Raw genomic sequence first — 27,744 nt, 5'->3', positions numbered from 1 at the left:
CGGCAGCGCTCCGGGCGGTGAAGGGTTAACAGTAATAGGATGAATGGGCAGAGCAGCGTCTGATTACAGGCTGTCGGCGGAGAGCTACACACAGACAGACACACACAGGAAAACACAACTGTGAGCTGAACGGCCGAGGGGGAGCGACATGTCGCAGTTTGTGGAGGTTTAACTGAGGACCGGAGCGGAACAGGTAGGAAACCTCAGCTGTGCGGGATGAGCTCCGGGTGACACCTGTGCGCGTGCCAGCCCGAGCGTGGCGTGGCGTTGTGTTGTGTTGTTGTGTTGTTGCGTTGTTGCGCTGTTGCGCTAAGTTGCTCTGGTGTTTGTGCATGTTCTCCGGTGAACTGGGGACCGTGGGGGTCAAAGGGCACCAGAAACAGCAGGGGGGGGTGATGGAGGGAAATCAGAGGTCCATGCTGACAGTGATGTTGGTACCAGTTGAAGCCTGAAGTCAAACCTTTTCGGCGTGTGAAAGAAAAATAAGAGTCCCCGTCAGACCAGATACAGAAAACAAAAGCGTCATGTATTTCAACGAAATTGTCCAAAGTGGATATATGGAGGCTTCACGACTCTGAAATAATCTTTACTAAACCAAGTCTACTCTGGGCCTGTGGAGGTCTATGGTGTGGATCAAAGGAGATAATACTGTTACTGAGGTTTCCCTTAGCTTTCCCCTTAACTGTTGAATGGAGACTACCTTCAGTTGTTCCTATTTAATTTATGGTCTCACACTCCAGTTTCATATGGCCCTCCATCTCACAATGTTAAATAACGGTCTATTTATACGGAAATGGACCATAAAGGTGTGATTGACAGACTGTACCACACAATCAAGAATAGCGTACAGAGATCAGATCCACCTGTCACTCCTCCTCAGCTCTGCCGTCTCTTTCTAAATACGGCTGCTTCTGTTTTCAATACTGCAGTTCTCAACAGCGGGCGATGCCACAGAGGAGGTTATACTTGTAAGATGCAAGCCGTTCTCAGTCTGCTCTTATGCAAGTGTTCACCCTGCTGCTCTTATTGGGGACACTCTGAAGTTATTTTTGGTCATTGTAGTCCTGTCCTTACTAGTATTGTAGTAGAGAGAAACAGGAGAGGGGGAGTAACAGGGTCTATGTGCCCTACAGTAAGCATGCAGCTATCAGGTCTTCCCCATCGGGAATACATTAAATGCATTCGTCACCATCCACCAGCCAATGTGACCCCAAACTGTGTTGGTATATTTTGGAGAGGGTTCGTAACAGCGTAGATTTAAACACGTTGAGATAGAAGTCAGCCTCAACTCAGCAGCTCAGCCTGACCCTTGGGCCATGAACCATAATCATCCTCAGGAAAACAGTCTGAGCTCAATAGGCATTTTTTTTTTTTTTTTTTTTTCCGTTTCATTGGACTTTTATTTTACCAGGTAAAATGGTTGAGAACCAATTCTCATTTACAAACATGACCTGGCCATTTTCAATTTACTGTTGGCTGTAATGTCTCTGTATCATTTCTTGTTTACAAGATAAACTTCAGATCTTTTTTTTAAATATATATGTTGCTGCCAGGCTGTCTGAAGTGAAATGAGATGTATTTTTTTCAGTTGGAGAGGATGTCTCTGTGAAGCTGACCATGTGTCCAGTGTGTGTCCATTTTAACTCTGTTTTTGGTCTCCATCAAACGGACACAATCGGCACTAAATTATTTCTGACCAATAAATGTTTTAACGGATGTGGTGACGTCCTCACAGCTAGTCATCTGTTAGCCAATAGAAATCCATGTGATGGACTTTGCCAGTCACTTACAGGTAGGATCCGCTGGGCACCCCCTTACCCAGATACAGTAGAGCAAGGGGAATTTCATGGACACACGATGTATGTCAGTGCCGAATGTGAAGTCCCTCCCAGTCAATCCAATTTGCCCTCATTAGTCAACATGTCTACTTTTGTTTTGCTAAATAGCAAATTCCAACAGAAGCACAGGTTATAGTGAGCAGATTGTTCTGGGGTAGAGCAGGCAACAACGACCTCACTACTTTATTTTTATCACCAAAACCAATCTAATCTAATCTATTATTTACAGTTAGTTCCTTACAGTATACTCCTTTTGTCGTTCTGCCATATGTTTAGATGAGGAGGCCATCACCATTTCTGTATAGAATATTCTAAATATTTTAATAGAAAAATAACAAGTGCAAAACCCATTAACATAGAAACAAAGTATTAAGATAGTGAATGAATTAAACCTTTAAACTGATTGACTTTAGAGAAGCAATCGCTTCCTCCTTTCCTCCTTTATTTTCAGTATGCAAAACTAACAGTTATATTTCTTTATTGGTTAACTTGCTGATTATTTCCATTCCTATTATTTGATAGATAACAATTTACTCAATACAATGTAAAAAAAATACAAAATGAGTGACAGCTCAGAAGATGTTATCAGGACTCTTTTGATTAAGTAATAATTTCAAAGTTCAAGGTTAATTAATTGTCATTTGCATTTGCAAATAATCACATTTAAGTCCCCACTCTAAAATTCCCATTTCTATATGTGAGCGCCGTTACAGACAAACTGGCAACACGTCCAAGCTGAACCATGCTCTTGCCCAATATTCATTGGAATTGGTGCTAGTTCCCCTAATCCCAGTTTCATTAATAGGAAAAAGGCCTCAGGCAGTCATCCTGGAGTCAGATGTGAACAGCAGGGAAACAGGTTTTGGCTTAATCCTACAACAGGTTCCTCCAAGCTGGTCCAGACCTGCCTTTCGATTTTGTGTGCAGAAATGGCATGTCCCTCAGATGTGGTTATGGTCAGAAATGAGCTGGAGGTAACAGCTGTCTGTATGTGGGAACAAGGCTGAGTTGTCCCTTTCTTGGACTCTGCTGGGCTCCGCCTCTCTGGTTTTGGTTTGTATTTTGCTGGTGCCTTGTCTCATCTGGAGGATGACCGCACCGTTTGCTGTAAGTTATACACGTCGCCTGGGGCTGCACACGTTACACAGATGAGCTCAGCACATGAGCAGGGGTCTGAAATGCTGGGTTAATTGCTAAAAATCAGCAGTTATACTCAAATCATAAGGGATCACAAGAAGCTTTCATTTAATCTGAACATGAATAATGTTTTGCACTAGCATGAAATTTAAAAGGTTACTGTTCTCCAACTCTGGTGACCCTGTTTTGAAAGGACACACCTTTAACTGCACAACCACAAGTTCAGAATGAGACAAAGAGAAACTGAAGCTACAAAGAGAGAAAAAATGTGTAAGCTAATTTTTTATTGATTTATTTATTTTCAGTTTTTGCTTTAAATGTAAAGGGAATATAAAGCAAGTACTTGATAAGTTCAGTAAAGGTCATCTGTGGATCTAAAATAGCTTTCCGCACATGATGAGCAGGAGACTTAGAAGTTCAACTATTTGTTGAAGTTATGTGAAGACCTGATCAGACCAGAACTTACCCGAAGCAGAGGCTCCACAGGTGTGACAATGTCTAAGCCTAAGGGGAAAAAATATCGACAAGAGCTCTTTGGGAAATTCTAACTAAAATGATAACTTTTCTAGCAGATATGTTGAGCATTAGGACTCTAATTCCTGTTATTTGCATAATGTTTTATAGATGATGTTATTTAATGATTGATTGTCTAAAATTACATTTGCTATTTTTTTTTCATATAAAAGGTAACTGGAACAATTAATTGATTATCAAAATTGTTCTCTCACAATACAGTTCATACAATACAGTTCATTGAGTCATCGTTGAATGACCAAGGGGACAAAGTCTGATAAATTGTTTCTACTTGATCCAGACTGGACTCTATCATTTTCAGTCGAAGTGGTACATTCATTAAACATATGACACATATGAAATGTAGTGTTTCATAGAAAAGGAAATTCGAATTAGTTTAATTTTTGTTTTCAATTTTATGGCCAGGATGAGTTGCTCTGTATTTTTAGTGCAGGGAGAGGATGTTCTGCTCTTGGTTTTCTTGGAACAGACCTGTGTTTGTTCATCACTTCCTCTGGCCTCTAACATCTAACCTTGATGTCATGAAGTAGCTTGCATGTGGCTTTTGTTATGATGTTGTGCTTATTACTAAGTGGCCTTATATTCATTGTGTGTGGTGTGGGGAAAGAGGGTGTGGTGCTGGGAGCTGGCTCCTTGTTCAAAAGTGAAACTGGTGTCAGAGTAGGAAGCGTAAGAGTAATTTTTAGTAGCTGTAAAAACCAAAATCAACTACACATCCCTTATATAATGATGTCACAATAAAACACCCCAATGTTTAATATTTTTTGCTAAATATGATGTATTTTATCCTGACTTTTATAATTTTAAAAATAGTTTTGAGATAAGAATATATACATAAAAAATAATAATTTCTTTAAATATGTATATTTTAAAGAGACTAAACATAATGCTTCTTTTAGCTTACTTTTTGAATTAATTTTCATTTTATCTGAATTATTGTTGAATTATTTAAGACAAAAACAACGCTAACACTAAAATGTGAATCACCATGACATATTTGAATATGATCATTAAGTAAAGGCTTTGTAGTAAAAAGAATAAATAAATCACTGGTGTTTTGTCATTGTTTTTAAGGCCTGACACCCCCGCCCCAGTTTATTGCTCAGGCAGGTAATTTTAGAGGTGTGATTCGGCTGCTCTGACCTCCTTGTTGGTCTCACTAACCCTCCTCCTCTGGCTCGATGTGTGGCATTTCACCTCGACTCCCAGAATGTGCCACCTTCCAGTTGGTATCCAGGTTTATAACAAGTCTGCAGGTCTAACGCTTGCTGCTGGCTGCTCTGCTGTCTAACAAGCTTCTCTGTGTTTTTCTCCTGAGGGATTGTCCTCTCTCCGTCTGTCCCCTCACATCTCTCAGGCTCTAGGAGACAAAGGCTGTCTTCAGCTTGGACGTCTGTTCGTCCCGCTTTTTTGCATCTGCTAAGGTAAGTCCTGCTGCCTATCTGCTTTCTCTTGGTCATTGTTAAGATGCTTGCTTACAAAACTGCAATTAAACCAGCTACATTTCACTGTCCAGTGTTATGCACACAGTTATTTGTTGACTTAGTTTGATGGTATCATTTTATATCCCTGCAAAGCCAGATGAAATTTGTGGGTTAGGAAAATGTGACCTACACACTAATAATTTCAGTTGGTCTGTATAGTATCTAAGAAGTTTTCACTGTTATTTAATTAAGTCACATGATGAAGAAAAGCAATGAGTGGAAACTGAAGTACCTTTGAAAAATATTTTTTTGAAAATGAAACAGACATTTATTAGCCTATTGCTCAAGGGTTTCATGGATTTTACGCTTCCATTGAGATGGGTGTGAGCTTGACCACAAACTTCAGATCGGTCAGTGAAACAATCAAGTCATGTGGCATGTTACCCGTCAAAACATCTGAGGAACAAGTTAATTTAAATGCATCTTTTTGTTTGGAGAGGTTCATGTTGTCAGCGTCAAAATGCACACACAGATGGGACTTGATAATATGTAAAAGTTGTATTTGTCTGGGTGCAAGGTGCAGTGGCTTTCTTTGGTGCACCAAGAAGGTTCTGGGTTTAAATCTGGGTTAATTCTCCCTCTGTCAGATAATTTGCCCTCCTCCCACAACTTTAAGGCAGCAGTATGAAATGCTGTTTATCTTTGAATGTTGACCGTACAAAGACAAACAACTGGAGACCTCTCCAGTGCCCTGCCCTCGCCCAGTTTCATTATGTCAAGTGGGATTGGCCCTGTGACGCAACTACTTGTTCTATAATACAGAATGAATGCTCGGTCAAACCCTCAGTGGTGGTCCTCATGGTGTAGTTAACCCAAAATGAAATAAGTCACTTCGCTACCCATCTCAATCAAGTTCAGGTCTCTAGTCCTCCTGCTGACAAACCTCTGGATCTCCACCATCTATTCCATCTGTTTGAAATCATCTTTCAGCTCTATGCTCCTTCTCAGCCACTGTGTTTCTCCTTGAATGTGGTCTATCATCACCATCCCTGTAAACTGGACCATCTCAGTCCAGACTCTTCTGGTCTTTGGTTACCTGATGGTGGAACCAGCTCATGAAGTTTGTCAGAGCGGGGACGTCCCTCTGTCGTCAAGAAGGTCTTTAGAGAACCTCTTCTCACACAAAGGGACACTTTGAAACTGTCAGATCCCCAGAGCTTAGTCAGTAGCAAAGGACGTTTTACTTCCACAGGGGCCTTTTCTGCGTTTAAGCTTCACTGATGGTCTGTACTTCTGTAGTCTCATTGAATAAAAGTTTTTCACAGTTGAGTAAATCCGAAATACGAGCAAATAGGAAACATCAAATATAATGTTTGGAGTCATAACTTCTCTGTAATACATGATTTCACATTTTTGCGTCACCTTTGTTGCTTGATAGTAGTGTGTTTATTGTTGTGTGCCTTTGCTGCTGCATTTAACAATTGTGTGACACTGAGCCAAATTTAATTGTAGTCTGAAGTGTTGCTTTGACACTGGCAAGTGTGTTTTACTGTTGTAGTGTTTTCCCTCAATTTGTGTGTCTGCGTGTTTTTGCTGACCAACATTTGTGGTGACCCTGGGGCCAAAGAATGGCAAAATTCAGATCCTGTTGGGCGTTATTGTGTCGTGGTAGGCTCAGTTGAGTGATGATGGTGACTTTCAGTGTAAAGTGGTTTATTTTGGCTAATACCCATCACTGAGTGGCTCATTGCTGTGTATCTTTTAAATAAGACACAAGATGCAGCTGGTTCTCTGATATATAGCCAGCTGTGGGTAGAGGAACCGCAGCTGGAACAAGAAGCGTAGCTCAAAGGGCTCCTGCAGGTAGATTTTTGCAGCCTCCAGGCCTCCGTACACTCACCGACTGAACCTCTGCTGGAATGCAGATGTAGCAGAGGAGCTTACAGACTAAAGCTCATGTAGGTCTCCAATAGCCTGATATATAGAGGCGCACAGACCCAGTCGAGCTGTGGGGAAACTGTTGGTGTACATTAATCAGATTAATGACTGAGTTTTCCAGTGGAGCTTATGAGGTCTGGACCTGTGTGTCTATACACCACTCCCCCCTCATCCCCCCTCATCCCCCCTCAGCTGCCCTCCCCTTCCTCCTCCTCTTCCCCACCCTGACCCAGTTCTCTATAAACCAACAACCACAATCTCCTTCTGTCTCATCATGCCTCGCTCACTCCTCCTGCCTCTTTAGCAGCAGACAAACTAAATCTTAAAATTAAGTTGGAGTATTAACAGTAGTTTTATTAAATGGGAACTAAATGGAATTAATTTAACCAGCAGTTCTGAATTTAGAACTATGAAATGGCTTATCTTATTTTGAGTTATTTTCATAATTACACGGTCAAAACCCTAAAGATAACCCTAACCATAGCCTTTTCAACTAAAATTGAAAGTGAGCAAAGTGAGCATCCCTGATCTATGGACTGTTAGACGTTTGAAGGTGTCACCTCCGGATCTTGTGGAGACCAGTAGCTGAGTCATGGTCTGGCATGTGCAATTTAGTTTAGTTTGGCTGTGACTTCAGGACAAACCAAACTCAAACTGGACAAACCAGCTGAACTCACCCCTTTAGCTATTTTCTTATTGTGCAATTAAACCACTACGTCCCATTCTCTTCCTCACTCTCCTGTTGTGTCTTTAGCTCATCAGCATCTGTCCTTGCTCCACATATCCTCTCTGTGCGGCTTTCAGCTGTGTTCTCTCGCACTCTAAAATTGTTGCTCATCTGTCATAAATTTCCTTCTTAGCCCTCCCAATCTTTCATGGCCTCACCCTTCCTCTTCCATCACTTTAGCCCTCTTAAAGCAGTCCAATTTTTCCCTTTTGCTGGCCTGCTGTGCATTAAAACCTATAGCTTTTGGGTGTTATCACATGGTGAATGGACTAAATGAAAATGAAATCAGGGTGGTACAAATGAGAAGAGCTCTGTTGTAAAAGTCTTTCTGTTGAAGGCCTGATCACAAACTGATGTGTTCCATTTACTATCATTTCATTAAACAGGAAATTTTGATGACTTAAGGCCATCTAGTAGAAGCCCCTTCCCTGTGTTTCGTATAGCTATGTCTATGAAATTCAGTCACAACTTACAAATATGCCTCTTAAACCCTAAAATAGACCTTAAAACAGGATATGTATCAGGCTATTATGGTAACAATGTGAAAAACAGATTGTACCACATAATCAGGATAGAAGACAGAGCATATTGGACCAGCCCTCACTCTGCCTCAGCTCCACCTTCTCCTACAAATATAGTTTCTTGTGGTTTAAAAAAAAAAAAACTAAATTACAAACTGGAGACTTCAAAACAGCAGCTCACAAACCAATCTGTGAAGACCAATCAGTCTTTCAAAGTAGTACAATGCTACAGATAAGAACCTAAAGATCTAGCACTTAATTCTTTTGCACAGTAACATACAATGGCACTAATCCACCAAAAAACACAAAAAGTTATGACATCAAAGACTTGAAACAACCAGCAAGCCACACAACATGGTCATAAAACCATTACTAAGACATGTGAAGCCACTTCAGTCGTCCTTTAGTCAGTTTATTGCTTCTTTTAAAGACTTTGCAGGGCCTTTTTCTCTACTCATGATCTCTCCGACAGCTCCAGCAGGTTAAACTGAGGGGACTGAACCCAAGTTCATAATCAGTGACCGGGACAATGTAAACACTCACAAATAACACATTTATGGATTCTCAACTGTCCCCTGATGCTTATATGCCCATTGTGGTGGATAGGGGTCAGCATGGGTACCCTGACCTGACAGCTTTCTATCAGAACTAGCATGAACATCTGCAACAGTTTGAGCTACAGCCTAATGAATCTGACAAAATGATCACTGGCTGCTTCATATATCACTTATTTTTGAGGACTGAAACTTTGGTAAGGATCTTTGTTTCACTAGCTGAAGTTAAGAAGGAGCTGCAGTTGGCTCTTACAAAGGGACGTATTGCAAATGGTTGAATAAACTGAAGTTAAATTCACAGATTTTTACTACAATGCTGTTATCAGTAAATGTTCCCATGCTAAAATGTTAAAGGTGGTGAACAATAAGGGCTAAGCTATATTTAACACCAGAGCTGCAGGGCTGCTGCCTCCTAAGTCTAGTTATTAGGTTTAAGATAAGAGTTTAAGTACTAGTAAATGACAAAATATTTATTAAGAGGTCAAGGTTTTAGAGAGTCTGAACGTAGTTGACCAAATATGATCAATGAAACTACCTCTGTTTGATGGTAAGTGCCTGCACACCTCCATCAGGTGAACTGTAGCGACAAGTCAGGGCAACATAGCTTTAAAGGGCCACACCCAGATACTCACAAGTACATGCACACACTCAGACACACACCGACACGCTGCTCAAAAAGTCAACGCAAAGTCAACTTAGTTGTCAATTCTTCTGTACATACAAAATACACAGATGAATCAAAGTTACGTTTGCTCTTTTGTCCTCTACAGTGTAACATAGAACCAAAGAAAATAAGGTGGAGAATACAGAGAGCAGAGAAAAATACTTGAAAATGAGCCCAAAAAAAAAAAAAACAAAACTACAAAATGAATTAAATATAAAAAAATCTAGACTGTACAATATTGTATAAATCACATGCCAAAGTAGCCAGGAACATTGCTGCTGTCCTGCAGGACATAAGAGCAGTAACTAGTGATCCATGTTACTGCTCTCATTCTCACTCGTGTTCCAGCACGCTGTGGGCAAATGCCTCTGCTGTCAGCATACATACCACTTACGAGAGAGAGAGAGACACACACACAGTTGGAGATCTTTCTGTTACCATCACCCCTGGGCTGCACAGTCTGAACAGTGTTTGGGGGGGGGGGTGAGAGCTCAGCTGTTTGAAAGGGATTAGCTGCTACGCCTGAGAGGTGTGATGCTGTGTTGTTGAGTGTCAGCGTTCGTCTAATCTCTGAACGTCACTCCTTTCAGCACCTGCAAAGACTCCCCTACACCTATGTGCTGTGTTCAGGGCTCATCCTGTGTCTCAGCAAGTAGCACAAGTAGCTGCATGTTGTCTCACTCTTGTCCTGCAGAGTTTATTTCAGCTCACTCCCACATCATTCCCTGCAGAGCTCACCGAGGCTACAGCTTTTAATTTCAAAGCAGTCGCTGCTCCCGGCACATAGATCAACTGCTGTTGTTTTGGGATGCCCCTAGTTATTGACAGTGACAGAAGACATGGTGAAACACAGGGAGGAGGAGGAATTACCAAGAACTTGAGCCTCCAGTCTCTCAGTTGTAAAACTGTAATTCAGTTATGTAACACAGTCAGATGGCTGTCTCCTTTTATCCATTGTTTACAAACTACAGCTGAAGAAAATCAATTAGCTCACTAGTTAGTCACCAGAAAATTAATTGGAAGCTATATTTAAAATGATGCAGTAAATTCTTTGTTAAAATGTCAAATGGTTGCTGGTTCAAGGCTCAGATCTATAGAATTGATGTAATATATCAAACTGCTATTATAGCAAATGTTTCTTTATCCCGCTTTTCTTTGAATTTGGGGGGGTAGGAAAGAAACAAGTACGCAAACTGATGTACTGGTTTATACTGGTTTGTCATGTCTGTTTTCCTGAAGCATAATATTTTTCAATTTCTAAGGCAGATTGTGAAGTGCTGATGCTCTTACTTCTTTCTATGTTCAGACTTCACATCTGTGAATCTGTAGGCAGTGAGAATTTCCTGATGACTTCACACACAGCGTTGCGTGTTCTGTGATTGTTTTAGTTGAGTTGTAGTTTTGTCCGTAGCCTACAGTGCGCATATGTTGCTACATGTCTACAACCACACAAGCTGCACATGGACTAAAGCTCAATGCACAAAGCATGTTAGAAAGAAATTTAACATTAGGAATGTATCCCCTTCAAACAAACGGTCAGGACACGTAACTATCATCAAGGCTGGATGACATATAGTCTCTTCCAGCAGAGCTCTGGTTCACTACAAACGGAGAGGGAGGGAGCTGCCGTCAGCTGGGACAAGGTCTGTGGCATGTTTTCCTCTGAGGTTGTTGTGTCTGCCCCAGGAAGTTTTCTGGCCTTGAAACATGGTTTCGCCCAGCAGGAGGAGGCATGGAGGAAGTGGATGTACGCACGTCAGGTCATGGTGAACTGTTAACAGGGTTCATCAGCAAGTCCACAGTTTCAGAGCTTCTTAGCCGAAGACATACGACCATGTCGGAGTATGAATGAATGACTTTTGGGCCCCGATAAGAATCAAGTTTTATCTTTTGAATTGTTGGTGATTGATAATGTAGATGGAGAATTTATTTACATATACATCACCTGTTTTGATGCATATGTATGATCCCATCAATGGTGCCACACGACTCCACTGACCAACAGGTGATATACAGGTAAACATCAAATATGCTGCACTGTGCCAGAACAGGTATAGAAGAAGGTAGGTGAAAACATTTCACACCCCTCTCATCTAATCTGATCTGTGAGGAAGAAAATGCATTCAAAAGCATATTGTTCATAAGTCAGTGCCACAGGGAATCATTAAAGGTTCACTTCTACTGTGTTTTATCTGAATTATTGATATCCATGAGAAGATATGCTTGTCGCTAACTTTAGACTGCTTGGTCATCGAAGCTACTCTTGCTCGCTTGGTAAAAATGCTTGTCAGAAAGTTCAAAATGACGTTTGTCTGCGAGCTCCTCTGTGATAGTTCTGCGCAAATGTTTGTGCATCTTCTCTCTGATAAATGAGATCCATTGTGTATGTTCAGGACGTGCTGACACAGATTCCTGCCTCAGTAATGGAGCGGATGTGTCTGACAGGGCATCACTGTTTGTCAGACACACACAGGCCAGTTGTGTGCAGAGGAAAAGCTGGGCAGCAACGTGGCGAAACAGCTCAAGACAGCCAAGCTGACGTGGAGCTGCAGATTTCTAGAGGCTGAAAAATGGGTTTGATGCCCAGCTAGGAAGACACACGTTCTTATATTGGAGTCCTCCAGACCGGAGTTTCTCCAAACTTTTCAGGCCAAGATCCACTCACCCGCTTGAGTAAAATTCACAGACTGTCCAATTCTCTAACATTCCTAAAATTAACAGTACTTCAGTAGTGTTGTGGTGAGCTTGCTTTGAAAAATATCTTTTGAAAAGTGTCAATGACTTCATTAATTAGTTTACCTTTTGATGCCTTTTATAGAAATGACAAGGAAGAGAGAAAGATAACCAACAGTGTGTAGCCAAACTGGAATCAAACTGGGGTCTTATTTTAAGGCACTGGAACCATGAACCTTACCTACTTGTCAGCTCATCCCCACTATGAGATGTTAAGCTTTATCTTTGGCCTTGTCCCTGTGCCTCAAACTCTGAAGGACGATGATGGGTGCTGCTTATCTGGCATTGAACTTAACATTTTGTCTGCTTTATAATTAAGACGCTGCTGATAACTGGTGACATTTAGCTCAATCCTTGTGTAATTTTATTTATTTTACAGGAACTATGTTAAGATTTACTATATGTTTTACAATAACTGCTGCTATTTTTATTTTATTTTTTTTTTACATTGAAAAGAAATTTTGTTGGTTTTTCTAGGAAACTGACAGACAACAGTAAAGTACAGATTGGCCTACATGACTCGTTACTCTGTAACTGTCAGACTTAACCAGATGGTAAAGTTGATGTGGCGACAGGTTAACCTGGAACCAGTTGCACCTCTAAATCATTATTATTCTTCTTTTTCTTATTATCTGCCTCTCTCCAGTCTATCCTGCAGCTGCCATCATTCTGTGCTGTAAGGCCGACCCCAACATGTCTTCCAATGGAGACCTAAGTGACTCAGGGACGTCTGACAGCTTCTGGGAGGTACAGAAGACACACAAACTTTTTATTAGTTACTAAATTCACTTTTTTAAATCTATTTTTTATTTTTTATTGGGAAAGTCAAGGAGAGAGGGAGGATATGAACTGCAGCACAAACCCATAGATACACAGGCTGTCATCTGTAAATAAAAACATCTTCCACAAATATAGCAAATCACAAGAATATCTTGTCAATATAAAATGGATCTGAAAATATATAATATTTATGTACAGTTAATATCTGAGAATACATTTAATTGATTTGCAAAACTATTCCTAATGTTTACAACTTTCAAAAAGCAAATGTTTGTGAATCAATTTTCTCTTTGTGCAGTGAAAAAATATTTCAACTTAGTTTTCCATAAATGTATAAGGTATGTAAATGGTGCTGGACTCTGAGTCAGATCCCCCAAAACCACAAAAATCAAGATACTTAGAATATAGAAGAAGGACAAGTAAGTGTTGAGAAACACATGACGTTATCTTTTCACAGGTTCTATGGGTATGAAACTGAGTCTGTTTATAATCAATATTCATCATCATCTTTGTCATCACAATATATGAAATCCAATGTTCCCAGTCTACAACATGAAGGTTTACTGTAGCTATAGTGACAAGTGCTAATATGTCATTTCTCAACAAAACAAATATGAACACCAGCAGCTACAGCATCAAAGACCTTAACCAGGGTCCTGCTACTTGTCATTTGTTACACCCATGTGGTGCACACTATTTCTTTGGATCAATATTAGCCTAGTTCAGTCACAGTCGGTTTAATGTTGCAGCAACACACCATCTAAAATGGTTCTTACTTAAGGAGGAGGGGTACCGGTTTCTCAAGCTCAAGGGAATTGTAGTTGATGCACAAAACATCTGAAAAAGGAGAAGGTGATTTTTCAGAAACCAGGTGATAGAGTAGTTTGCTGCTTTTTTTCCAGTTCAGCATGAGTAGCAATAAATAACAGTATAAATGTTTTATTAACTGCTTTGTAAACACACACAGGCAGATTTGGACACAGTGGGCCCTGAGTAAAGACAAATAGAAGGCTCTGAACAGTCAACAGCCACAAAATTGACTTCTCTCATTTCCCTCCAGTGAAAAATGAAGTGGAATGTTTGATAAGGAACTATTTCAGTCTTGCATAGTTCAGTCCCATAGTACACATGAAGATCTGCCCCACCCAAGTTCATATATTAAAGTTATCAGAGCAGATAAAACCATAAGCTTATAGAACTGCTGCAGTTAAAATTATGTACAGAGGTTGGTTTGCAGTGTTTAGACCCTTAATGAATCTCTGCTGACGGACTGTCTGCTCCACAGCCTCCGTCTGAGTCACCTCTGCATCAGCACTAATCCACCAAAGGTTGGCAACGTGCACTGAAATGACAGAGTAACCAGTGTGTGTGTCTCTGCAGCCTGGGAACTACAAAAGGACGGTGAAGCGGATAGACGACGGCCACCGGCTGTGTAACGAACTGGTCAGCTGCTTCCAGGAGCGGGCAAAGATAGAGAGGAGCTATGCACTACAGCTGAGCGGCTGGGCCAAGAGGTGGAGGGGCGTCGTGGAGAAGGGTCAGTGGGGACACCAGGAACAATGTTTAATACCCATGTGATGACCTCAGATACCACTTCACTAGTTATCCTTTACTTTTTGATACCTACTGTAACACTTTAACATTGACCATTAATTCATTTCTTTTATCAAACTCATTTATACATTTGCATACTTTAAAGTAAAAGTTTCAACTGATATATAAACATCTTAAGCTGTTTTTTCTTTTTTACTTGTGGTGCTACAGTGAAGCTACATCCCCAAAGTATTGTACCATTTAAAGAAAAATAAAACAAACAAAAAAAAAAAAAAACAACACAAATTCAAACTTTTTTTTCTTTTTGCATATTTTGTAATTCTTGTTTTTATATGCATCTCAAGTGATCTCTTGTGATTGGTTCTCACCTCCCTGTGATTAAAAAGTGTATGGCGGGGATGAACTAGGGCTGTGCACTGTTAATACACAGCACTGCAGTAAAAGTTCCATTCATTTGAAATAAAATAAATATAAAATATTTTTAGTCCACTATGAAACTGTATTCAGAATAATTTGGCAGAGGTTGTCGATAAAGACCCTTGACACAAGCCGTTCACATTATGGATCGACCCTGATCACCCTATCTGATTTTCAGGGCCAAAGTTCATTACTTTGTCATTTATTGGTTTTGTTACTTCTGTAGTGATTTTAAAGCAGGTAGTCAGTCACTGTTATGAAGAAAACAGTAGCATTAGCCGTGTTGAGTTTGTCTGCAGTTCCACAGTCAGGTGTTTGTGTTTTAAGCCTAAATTCATATTAATGTCATAGACGAATTCATAGAAAACTTCTGGACACCAAATAAGTCACATTTTCTTCTATAAACCTTCATTTCAGATTGATAAACCAAAGCAGAGATAAAAGCAGTGTAGTAGTTTTTACTGAAAATGGATCCAAATATTGGTCTCCTTGCGTACTAATACAACCCTTCTTATTAACACTACTAAAAGAATGTGGTCTATCTCAGATCCTCTGAGATAGACTTTGAAACCAGGTCTGAACAGGGCCAGAGAAACTGTCTGCTTTGTTCAGATGTAATAATGGGGTTCACATTTCTTCCTCAGGCCCTCAGTATGGTACCCTGGAGAAGGCCTGGCACGCCTTTATGCAGGCAGCGGATCGACTTAGCGATCTGCATCTGGACCTCCGGGAGCGGCTGGTAAATGAGGACAACGAGAAGGTGCGAAACTGGCAGAAGGACGCCTTCCACAAGCAGATGATGGGAGGCTTTAGGGAGACTAAGGACGCGGACGACGGATTCCGCAAGGCCCAGAAATCTTGGGTTCGCAAACTGAGGGAGGTGAGGCCACCTGAGCTGTGTCCAGTGGAAATCTACAGACATGTCAGCATTTAAAAGGTGCTGAACGATGGTGACAGCTCAACAACTTTGCCTTAGTCACAATGTCCAAATGTGGGTTTTTGAGTACTGGCTGAATATGTGCCTCTACTAAATCTTGCTGTTTGTGTTTGTTCCCCCCAGTCTGTTGAAAAAGTAAATAACACCCAGTGAGCTCAGTGTCTCAAACATAGAGAGGGGGCGACTTCAGAGTCACAACAGGGAGTAACGGATGTAATACTGAATCATGTCTGAATGGCCTTCTGGTGCCACAAATCATATGATATGTATATGATGTGTACATGTTTTTTGGAATTGGATACAATAATAATGGAGATGTGAAATTAAGAAGAGCCACTGGCTTTAACATATATTAGTCATTATACACACGTGTGTATATATATTCCTAGGCTATCTCTAACTTTTATTAATGTAATAATAACTTGGTTTAATGGTTACAAAGCAGTTTGTATGAAGAAGGAAAGCCAGATTAATGTCAAATTCAAATTACTGTACCTCAGCATAATTGAAGTAGAACACCATAAACAAAAACATCAGAGTCATTCAAGATGCAAAAAGATCTGATCTACATAAAAACACATTATAAGGCTTTGATCAGCGATGAAAATGCTTCTAGTCCTGATGAAGACATCTCTGGTCCTGACTCATGAAGATCAAAGTAAAAACTGACTTTACAGTTTGAGCTGGGATTGGCTCCAGCCCCTCCACGACTTGGAAATGGATACGTGGTAGAAGATGAGACTTACTGGGAAATTTGACAGAACTTATCTCAAAATATCTGCAGTGGGAAACATCTATTGTTATCTCTCTAGGAACAAATATTTGAAACAGGAAATTGGAAAAGTTGTCTGCTTTGCTAAGATTTATATAATGGAGAACTGAGAAGAGTCTTTTTGGGTTATGGGAAACTGCGATTAACATTTATTCTTTTGTGTTTCTAAACAAACACATAAATATTCAGTGAATTCATTCGGTAAATTCTGGATCAATGAGTTGGTGGTTTCTGACTGGTCAGAGATGCTGCTTTGATTAGAGCCTATGACAAGAATTTTTGAATGAGTTCTGTTTTCATATTAGACTGTTGTCTCACAAGTGTGTGTGTCTGTATGTGTGTGTGTGAGTGAAGGTGGACTCCAGTAAGAAGAGTTACCATCAAGCCAGGAAGGAGGAGTGGACAGTGGCTACGAGGGAAACGCATGCCAAGGCTGACCCGACCAAGTCTCAGGAGGAAGTCCGCAAATACACGGCCCGGGTGGAGCGCTGCAGCCAGGAGGCTGAGAAAGTACAATGCTAGCACACTCGCAGAAAAATGCAGTACATACACATACACTCATCCAGAGTACCATGTGGAACTCCTCGTTTAGCAGTCGGGGTGTGTCAGTGAGTCCATAAAAACATACCCGAGTGTTTTTTTTTTTTTTTTTTGACTGAAACGCGACCAAGCTTGTCTTGTCTGTTCTCTGGTCTGCACAAACCCCTCAGCAGAGAGCAGGTCCTCGTACCAGGCTGTTGGTTTTTCTAATCAGACCGGACACCTGCAGTTATACCAGACCCTCAGTTCTTCAGAGCCAAGTTGACCTGTGAAGATGGGCGTTGAAGGGTTTTACAGTAGCTCATCTGTTTGTGTGTTGCAGGCAAAGGAGCGCTACAAAAAGGCCCTCGAGGAGCTGAACCGCTGCAACCCTCGCTACATGGAGGACATGGAGCAGGTGTTCGACCTTACCCAGGAGGCCGAGTGCAAGAGGCTGCGCTTCTTCAAAGACGTTCTGCTGGACATACATGCACATCTTGACCTGTCTGCCAAACAAGGGTATGACACACACACACACACACAAAGAGGGTGATTAGATGACTAATGAGCTGTGACTTAGAACGAAGGCATGTAGGAGAGTAAAGGTGTGTGTACATTTGTGCATGTATACAGGAGTTAATAGAAAACTTGCACTGTTGTCTATTAACTTTTGACCTCTTGTTCTGTTTGAACAAGTCGGCGTTTCCATGGTCACCCTGATTGGCAGAGTCCAGTAATATCCATAGATTGAAGACATTTATTAGAAACTTCATATGATGATTTTTATGCATTTGCCCTTTTGATTCTTTTCTATTTTGGTGTAAAACTCATTTCTTTTTAAATCAAAGTGCTGTTTGGGTTAGTGACCCAGCCCAGACAACTGCCCCTCCATCAGTGACCTGGATCTAAATCCAAAGTCCAGTCAAGGAAGTTTCACAAACTCTAGTTTTTGCGGTCTTTCAATTATCAGGTGTTTGTGAGAAGTGGTTCTCCTCTGAGGCGATAAGATGAGTGTTATTCTGCTGCCCGTGACCTGCTGTCCCAAAACTGCAGAACAGCTACTGGCCTTCTGTGTATGCAGTCAACATCTGCATACAAAGCAACACAGTAGAGACTTCAATTGTTGCTTTTGGTCTATTTAATTGATGCAAACTCTACATTTAGCTATGACTCCTTCAAGGAGTCCTGTTCACCCAGGCCGTGTTCAGATGTCGTATTAACATCTTGGATGATTCAGTCCCAAGTTGTCAGCTCTGTCTACATCATTTATGCCTGGTTTTATAATTGTGGAAGTGAAATCCAATCACAAATGGTCACTGGAGATGCATTTTAAAATGCAATTGCAACTCTGTGTACATGTGCCCGTTTTCTAAATGGTACAGATTTATGAAACAGACTCACATCTTTATAATCTCACTAAAAGAGTATGTATCTTTCTGCTTTTGTGCACTCGCATTGTCTCAGTCATGAAACAAGTGTTAACCCACCATTACACCGAGGGACCAAGTGGACAGACACCAAGGAATGTAGGTTTTCAATTTGAAAAGTAAGGCATTTATTTTCCCAAAATGAGAAAAGGCTAGACATCACTCAAAAACTATATGAAAGGAAATGTTCTGGGTCCTTAGAAGAGGTCAACTAAACAGAACTAAACTAAGGCAAATCTCTACCTAAACCAAACAGAACTAAACCGACCGAGCTATGACACACAAGGGGTTTCATACTGACTGATCACACCAAAGAGAAATGAAGAATAACTAATAAACAAAACATAGAACAGGGCTACGCTTGAGAAAATAAATAATAGAAATGATACTCTACGTAAGAGTTCAGAATATACAAAACTCAGGAGTAAATGAATAAAACGATGAAAAACTCGACATCTCTCCAGGAGCAGCCAGATTTTGTCCCTTCCAACTAATTATCCCCTGAATTCAGGAAAGCCTGAACAACTGGCTCCTCTGTTGCCTGTGTCACACCCCAAACTAGAAGGCAACATAAAGTGAACAAAGTATAAATTAAAACAATGTGCACGCTACAGACTGGAAACAGTAGTGAACTTAAAAATGTGGGTATGATGTATGAAATTAAACCTGTCTTATTTTATCTGTAAGCTATTGTGTGCATTATGACTGTGGGTCAAAGGGGTGTGGGATGTAGGGAATGTGATATGGGGGATACTCATTGTGGGGCTGGCCACCACAATGACAAATACTTGATACTTGGCTTGCACCCAAAAATTTTGATTTAGATTTGTGCTTGGACAATCTTTTACTCTACATTGTTAAGATCTGTGTAAAATATTTGCGATGCTCTGCTCTCAGGTCCCTTTGAGCTTTGTTGTCCAGTCAACAGGGTTTTAAAGGGCCCACAGAGCTTTGTTGCAGCTCCTCAAATTCAGGTTTCTGAGTGGGGTTAAAAACCCACATGGAGCTGTTCATAATGTCAACTCAAAAATGCACAACATTCAAAGATCTTGTCTGAATTTCTACCATTAAATGAAGGCATGTCTCCGCAATGCACAGATTGTAACTGCAACCTGGATTAAAGATGTAAACTTTTCATTCAATTCAATATCAATTCAATATCTGTTCAATCAGATATTGTATGTACATCAATGCCAATTAGAGATAGACGTGATAAATAACTGTCTCACCTGTGGCGCCAAATGACTCCCGTTTGAATATTGTCTGTGATAAAAGTGATGTTAAATGCTCTTATAGATTCATAATAATGATATGTAATAAAGTTGCTTAATAATGACACATTGTAAAACTATATAGTAGATTCATAATGAATATTTAATAAAGATAAATGTAGCTCATCCAGGAGGCCATAAAACATTTGTTGATATATCAGAGGAGTCATCAGTGCCGACTAAAAGACTGCTGCTGTTACTGCCACATTGAATGAGGAGGAGGAGGAAGAGAAAGAGGGAAGTGTAGATATGGTGATTGACAGAAACTGTGTCCAACAGGTTCAAAGACCTGTACCAGGACCTGGGTCAGACCATCCGAGCAGCCAATGACACTGAAGACCTCAGATGGTGGAGGAACACCCACGGACCGGGCATGAGCATGAACTGGCCTCAGTTTGAGGTGTGGACACACACACACACACACACACACACTTTAGTCTTTAAACATTTTCTCTCACATCTTGAGAAAATCAGCTGGTGTTTGTGTGTGTTTCAAAGACACAAATTGAATATTTAACAGGCATCCAATGAAAGCCTTGTTGTGTGAATGGGAACCCTGAGTGGGGTCAGGAATGTAGAAACACACACAGTCACACACACATAAATTTACCCTGCAAACAGGACCAGCAAGGACAAACAAATATTGACAGATTTGGGGAAAAAACAGACTACTGGATGTAGAAGATTGTTTGTTTAAACAGGCAAAAGCTGTTGTGTGTCTGGTCTGTTATTTAGCAGTATTGCTGTTGGATGGCCATTTAAGTCTTATTCAACTTTGCATCGAAACAGAACTGAGTAGAAAATACTAGTTTTCTTTACGGGTTGTATTTTATTTCCATCTGTTTTCATGACAGAGCAGATTAAAACTCTTCTCTCTGAATCCACCAATAGTTACAGCGGAGTGCACACAGGACATTTTTGTACCCTTGTTTCCTGGCAAGTGGGACCTTGAGTCTCCTTCCTGATGGTAACAGCTGGAATGATGTGTGTGTTGGGGTGTCGTGAATCCAGTCTGAGGATGACATAACTGACTGTGATTGGATAATCTCAACTATTTCCACGCCCTCCTCGCCCTCTGTTCTCTAGCCCCAGTCCAGGAACTGAGTCTGGGAATCATTGTGGACATTGTGTCCTGTTTTCTGTCAGTGAAAAGATCTGCAGCACCAATTGTCAGGTCACAATAGAGATGGATGCAATCACCTGGGTTACTGCCTCCCAATCCAGCGTCCTGTTCCAGACCTGGATCATCAAATTTCAATTTTTACAAAGGTTCTAACACATAACACTCAAACACCCAGTAATTGGACCACGAGGAGTCTGTTTTCAGATCTATCACACTGCAGGTTCACACTTAACAGTCCTTTGGTAAATATCACTGCAGCGATGTTTGATCGGCGCCTGTCCTGAAGGTGTTTCTCATCTACAGTGAATCAGCTGCAGAGAAAATCAACACTTCCTCATGTTACATCAGTGGGAAGGGACGCAATATTGGGTACACAGAGTAACACAGCAGGATCCTGAGCCAACACACGAACATGAAGTGTTTAATTTTCCTCCCAGTATTTACTGGTGTCACCAGTTAAAGGACACAGCACGAGAGTGTCAGATGGGATGACAGTCTGCTTAGGCTCTGGGGCCTGTTTGTGCAGAAATGAAGCAGGTTAAAGAGGAAACATGGATCTCCCAAAAATCACTCCCTCCTCAGGTCACAGGAGCAACAACAAATGTGCTGTTTGGAGGTTTTCAGATCAAAAAAAAAAAAAATTAGGAAACCTCATATTAACTGTCTTCTGCAGGTATAAATGTACTAAATGCAAGTGTTTCTGTGTAGTAAATAGTTAGTGAGCACGTCTTAGTTTCTCAAGCTTTTGAGAGAGAGAGATGTTGGCAGAAAGAAATGAATGTCTTCTGTTCTCTGAGGCATCTCCCGTCTTTCCCACAGCGCTGCTGACACGCTAACAGAGAGCCATTGTGCCAACATACACACACACGCATATTTGTCTCTCTATACTTGTGAGGACTCTTTCTTGAAAGATGTTCATTCATAACGCAGAGTGAAACCTGAAAAGTTTGGAGGAGGAGAATGTCCTATGGTAACCTGTTTGTCAGGTAAATAGGTGACATTTGTGTTACTGCTATTTAGTTAACACAAACACTCTGGTAGCTTGGAGTTGGTTCTGTGCTCCAGGGAGACTGTAAATATCACTAACTGTGTCCCCAGGAACCGACTTCTGTTAGCAGCCTGTTATTACAAGGAAACCCTGTGCCTCTGCCTCCTTCTGAGACTGGCACCAAAATCTATAAACGCGTCCTACCCCTTCCAGAGGCGTTACACGGATAATGACGATCTAGAAAGTCACAGAGAGTCAGGACTGGAGTAAAAAAAGGCAACAGAAACAATATTATTATTATTATTATTATTATTAGAGATAGAGGATAGTTGATCTTTGCTTTGTATATCTTCTAGTGAATATTAAAATCTTGAACTGTAATGATATGAAGACCAAGCTTAGTCATTTGCAATATATAAATAGAAAAAATCAGGTTTTTGTTTTTTGTTTTTTATCTGACTAGTTTGTGTGTGTGTGTTTGTGCGTGCAGGAGTGGTCTCCAGAGGCGAGCTGCTCCATTAGCAGGAAGGAGCGTGTTGGACGTACGGAGGAGAATGTGGTCACCCTCACCAACATTGTTTCCTCAGGTAGTGATGACGTCCCACCCAGTCCCATCACCATGGAGACTGGCAGGTATGTGGTCACGCCAACATCTTTGATAAGCAAACGACTCGTTGAAGAATTGAATTCAAAACCTTAAACCTGTGTGTGTGCGTGTGCATGTGTGCCTTTTTTTTAAACTCATCTGTGGGCAGTTCAGTCCAGACTAAACACAAGATGGCAATTACCTGTCTTGGAGCCTCATGTGTGTCTTTCAGAGACAGTATGTAGTTTTGTTTGTTAGCTCGTAGTCAACCCCAGGAGTTAACATCCTGCACATAACAGCCTCTAATTAGCTGACTGTGCGTGCGTGTGTGTGTTTCAAGCTCATCTAGCATTGTGTTTTCTTTGAACACAAGGGTAAGCATTTGCTTATAATTTTTTCAATGCATCTGTCTCCAAACAAATTGTTAAAAAGTAAATGTTTATATATTTAATTGTATATTAAATAAATACTTAATTACACATATTTATTGTATATTTAATGATGATATGTGTGTTACTGAATACACTTTCTAAAGATAGAAATGAAAAGTGGTATCAGGACAGAGCCTTGTGGTTCAAATGGTGGAGACCTTAAGAACTTCAGACTTGTAACATCAACACAAATATGCCTGCACAGGGATGACATCATGATGACACGAGTGATCAAATTGTAATTCATGTTGGTCTATAACCTCAGCAACTCTGTGAAATATCGGTCCATAAAAGTTTGAATTTTTGAGTTTCTGATCATTTTGAAGTGGGAAGACACTCGCTGATGTTTGAATGAACACCACTTCCTGCCTCTTACTGACTCCTGTCTCTTCTCTCAGGATGAAAGACGGTTCGTCAGACTGGTCAGACGAGGAGGGCCCTAAGAAGGTGCTGGCAGTGAACAGCGTGGGGGAGGGGGAGGACGCAGAGGAGCAGGTAGAGGGGGTGCAAGTCAGAGCGCTCTATGATTACATTGGCCAGGAGGCTGATGAGCTCAGCTTTAAAGCAGGTATTAACCCTTATTAATGCTTATAAACCGAGGGAGGCATCACAGGGGAGGGAGGAGGGGATGGTTTTTGATTAATTTGGCTTTACTTTTATAATAACAGTTTCATAAAATGTGCAAAAAAGGAATTGTTTAATGTACACAAAATAAAAAGGCTCCTGTTCTTAAGCTATTTGGTTACAGTCTCATATTAAAGTTAAGACAAAAAGTGAACACACAAAATATCCTTTTAGTCATCTGTTCAGTGTTATTCCTGTCACGGTCGACAGAAAGTAAACACCAATGTTAGTCATTTATGATGAGATAAATATTTACTACCTCACAAAAATGTACAATTTTATGCAGAAAATGTAGAGTTGAGATCCATTCATTTCAATAGTGGTAAGTGTACATCTCAATAAATTCCAAGAGAATGATCAATTTTCAAAAAACCTACTAACCAAAAAAAAAAAATAAAAAAACAGTCTTTATCATCAACTACTTCTACATTTATCACAAGAACAGGACACACTAAAGAAAGCTGCTCAAGGATGAAATAGAAGCAAATTGAACTCGAGGGCAGTTAACAGGTGAAAACTGGTTTGAGGTCAGAACTGATGCCACATGAAATTAGAGAAGGAAATTGAAAACATGTTGTGGAAAAGAGGCACATATCTAATTGGAGGCCAAAAGGACAGGCGCATGAGTCCCACCCAAGGTCCATCCGTTAACATCCTGTTTAATACACATTTGTTTTTGCAACCCAACAAAAGGAAATTAGCTTAAAGACATTTGTCAGAAGCAAACGTTGCCTTTTACATGAAGCATTTTGCACATTTTTTATGAAACCAGAGTTTTCATGAATGTAAAATCATATCATGCTTTATAATTTTCTGGTCGAAGAAAGTGGGTTTCGTTCTTTTCTTACCTGTGATGTCTCCACTTAACACATTGACACACACACTCACGTTAAACATAACGTTTTAGTCATGAGTCCTGCTGATTAAATGGAGTGGACATAGCAACACGGCGTCCCATACCCACAAAACTCATTCTGATGATCTCAGTCTGCATGCTGTTTACTGAGTGTGAAACCTGTCATCTTTTACAGAGTGAATCAATGAAACGTAGAGAAACAGCTTCGGCAGACTAACATCTGCTTGTGTGTCTGTTGTGATTTGAACCATCACCTCAACAGATTCATCTATTAAAGATGAGGACTGCATGTTGACAACTCACTGCATGGCGTGTACAGCTAATTAGCTACGTTTAGAGATGAAAGATATTTTAAATCCAGATTTATTTAAAATCACATTAGACGGGCTATCAACAATTTTTAGCTTTTTAATTGCTTTTCCAGCTTCCTGAATGCTTAATTACATACATAACCCAAGAACACACAGGTACTCTCCTGTCATAAAACCACATCTGTCTGGTTTTATGCTGCCAATCACCTGGATGTTCTGACATCAGTCAGGGCTCTGAGGATGCCCCTGTGTTGTTCATCCAAACTTCACGACTGTCGTAAAATATTTCATTCCAAACTCTTTTGTGGTGACGTCTAGAGTGGAGTCTCTGCATTGGACGCTCCTCTTGGCTCCAGTAGGTGGTGTCACAGCCAATCAGCGTGTCTCATTACGAGGCCAAGCCGTCAGTTGCTTGTATATCCAAAGTCTCAGGGATTAATCCTCTATTTTCTCACAGTGAGAAGAAGCTGGTCTGAGTTTGTTGTTGTGACTAGAGTCATTGACAATGACGTATTTGGAGCATTAGAGGCTTTGGAGCTGATTTTTTTTTTTTTTTTTTCTTGTGATTACTGCACAAACGAATGAGCACTTTCTTTGGTTATTATGCTTTACAGGATTTTTATTAGTAAAATAAATAAAGAGTCAGTAAAGTCTTTCTCTTGAGTTCTCGGCAACATTAATATATGATTGTTTTTTTTTTTTTTTCATTGTTTCCTGTCAAACAGACAAAAGTGTTGGGAAATTGCATCTCGCAATTTATTCAACATATATTTCGTATAATAAATATCTGACTCTGCCGATGTAAAGGTTTATCAGTGGCTCAGACGCCACCAAGTTTGGTGCAGAATGGTTCACTACTTTTTGATGACAAACAAACAAAGACACAACTATGATGTGATGATCACAGTCACAGCCCTGTTTGCTCTGCTGATGTAAGTAACGTTGGCCTCAGTTCACCTGGTTCGGGGAGCTGAAGGTTCACGAGGGGTTAGAGGAGCACCGAGCTAATGGGACCTGATGGGACCGCAGGAAGGAAGGCTTAGCCCGGCTTAGTCCAGCTCAGGACCCAGGGCTGTTACTGCATGACAGCTTCATTAGTTCCAACATGATGAAATGAACGTTTGGACAGTATGGACAGTCGTTTGAATAAGAGGAAATAAAAGATTTGCATAAAAAAATGAAGTAGTTTGAACGATTTGGCCTCATTGATCCTCAGCACGACCGTCATTCAGGAGTTCTGTCTGTCAAACTGGACACAGAGAAAACTCTTCTAAACAGCTCAGTATAAACTAGAGAAATTCAGGTATCAGTGTATCCACTCTCAGCACAGATGGCCTCTTTTCTTCCAATTTTGATTGTCTCTGTCATGAACGTTTGCTCCCACTTGGCAAAGCTTTTAGTTTGAAATTTCTGACAGTGACTTTTTTCCTCTTCACTCCAGGCGAGGAGCTGCTGAAGCTGGGTGAGGAGGATGAGCAGGGCTGGTGTAAAGGACAGCTGAGCAGCGGCCAGGTCGGCCTCTATCCCGCCAACTACGTCCAGGTGGTTGCATCCTGATGCCCCGCCCTCTCTGACCACCCAGCCAATGGTACAGCTACCCTCAAGATGCCAGGACCAATCAAAAGCTATTAGGGCTGACAAGCAGACACGACCCTAGTCAGCTTTCTGACTTACTGACAGTAAAACCTGAACCCCCCACCCCCCACCCCCACCTGAGGTCAATGAAAATTTACAGCTTTACAGGCAAGAGAGGAGCTCTGAAGGCCTGTAACCACGAACAGACACTAGACTGTAAAATAAAAACTAACAAAAAAAACAAAAACATGGACAAGCTCAGCAAGTTCTGTGATATTGCTTATCGATTCCTGACGGGTCCTGGATTTTGGTTTCCTTCATTTATTGAATCTAAATCTTCTTTTTATAGTTGGTTTGATAGTTTGAGAAATACCTCTCACGTCTTCTGTAAGGCTAAAGACCTGAGCAGCCTGACTCCAGGAAGTGATCTGAATGTGCCTCTGTGGCTCGTCAAGGTTCACGTAGGATCTGTTTTGTTTCATCTCTACGACTGTAGAGTTGAATCATTTGTGGTTTCTCCAGGGGCTTCGAGGTTCTGGTTTCCAGTCTAAGCTAAGCTATACTAACTAGCTGCTTACTGATGAGCTATGAGGGCAGTTTTGATCAAAGTCTTTAAACATATTTCCCAAGATGTGGAACAATTTTTTTTTTTATCCCCGTTGTCAAGCTGTAAGCAAGAAAATGATCAGCGAGGTTGGGGATGTTTCAGAGGAGCAGTCGTTCTTTGAGTTTTTCTTGGCTCAGCTGTGTGGCTGTCACAGCAGCGACACCATCATCACCATCATCTCCGCTCACCTGCGGTGGCTGCTGCTCCAGTCATGACATAGTGGAGGAATCCAAATGTTAATCTATTTGCACTGTGTGTGAAACAGCCATGTGTTCAGTCACCGTGTCTGGTCAGAGAGGACACTGGTGGTCTAGGAACTGCAGTCATGTACATGGTGTTTTCCCACTGTCCATCATAAAAACCATTTGGCTTCCTCTGTCGCCCAGGCAGATTGAAATCAGTTCAGGTCCACACCGAATTACCCACAATTCATTGCAAACAGTAGAGTCTATACTCCAACCGGACTCTCAGGAAGTCTCCCCAAGCCTCCGTGGACTGGAGCAGTTGTGGTTTTGGACTCTACTGGCACACACAGATATCTTGCAGCGGGAACATCCCCGCTGCAAGATATCTGTGAGCTTGCAGACACGATGAAGCCCAAATATCTGGATTCAGTCCGTCGGTGCCTTAGTAGATGGCCCAGAAATGATCAGCACGTCCCTGCTGTCCACCAGAGGAGCTACCGGCGCCAGCTGGGTGGTGACCTCCAATCTGACCCCAATAAAAACCAGCAGACCGGGTGAAGGCTGAGCTTGTGCAGGCAGCCGTCGATGACGCCTTCTGTTGTTTAGCTTTATAAAAATTTGCTTTTGTAGATTTTTAGTTGTTACACTGAATCCACGTTGTTTTGTTTCTGTTCTTGATTTTTGATTAATGTGATAGCTGTACGTCAACTC

General features: G+C 41.0%; 1 protein-coding gene across 3 annotated transcripts; it reads left to right on the top strand.

Annotated features, from left to right (window-relative positions):
- The first annotated feature begins 59 nt into the window (after positions 1 to 59).
- pacsin3 (protein kinase C and casein kinase substrate in neurons 3) lies at positions 60 to 26,537 on the top strand. Of its 3 annotated transcripts, XM_029498344.1 has the most exons (11): positions 2,768 to 2,945; positions 4,867 to 4,933; positions 12,717 to 12,817; positions 14,231 to 14,387; positions 15,466 to 15,701; positions 16,885 to 17,040; positions 17,393 to 17,568; positions 20,027 to 20,147; positions 22,349 to 22,491; positions 23,274 to 23,443; positions 26,108 to 26,537. In XM_029498344.1, the coding sequence occupies exons 3-11, from the start codon at positions 12,764 to 12,766 to the stop codon at positions 26,221 to 26,223; spliced, it is 1,329 nt and encodes a 442-aa protein (XP_029354204.1). In that variant the 5' UTR covers positions 2,768 to 2,945; positions 4,867 to 4,933; positions 12,717 to 12,763; the 3' UTR covers positions 26,224 to 26,537. The 3 variants fall into 3 exon arrangements, with proteins under 3 accessions (XP_029354202.1, XP_029354204.1, XP_029354203.1); XM_029498342.1 differs by lacking the exons at positions 2,768 to 2,945; positions 4,867 to 4,933 and adding an exon at positions 60 to 193; XM_029498343.1 differs by lacking the exon at positions 4,867 to 4,933.
- The last annotated feature ends 1,207 nt before the right edge of the window (positions 26,538 to 27,744 follow it).

The sequence above is a fragment of the Echeneis naucrates genome, chromosome 3, assembly GCF_900963305.1.
Source record: "Echeneis naucrates chromosome 3, fEcheNa1.1, whole genome shotgun sequence".
Classification (NCBI taxonomy): Eukaryota; Metazoa; Chordata; class Actinopteri; order Carangiformes; family Echeneidae; genus Echeneis; species Echeneis naucrates.
This window is presented reverse-complemented; position numbering and strand designations above follow the sequence as displayed.

What these genes read in the sequence shown, in the direction of transcription:
- pacsin3 (XM_029498342.1), top strand. Translation starts at nt 12,764, where the DNA reads ATGTCTTCCAATGGAGACCTAAGTGACTCAGGGACGTCTGACAGCTTC. An exon ending in ATCACCATGGAGACTGGCAG is followed by an intron (nt 22,492 to 23,273) that starts GTATGTGGTCAC and finishes CTCTTCTCTCAG; the next exon opens with GATGAAAGACGGTTCGTCAG. An exon ending in TGAGCTCAGCTTTAAAGCAG is followed by an intron (nt 23,444 to 26,107) that starts GTATTAACCCTT and finishes TCTTCACTCCAG; the next exon opens with GCGAGGAGCTGCTGAAGCTG.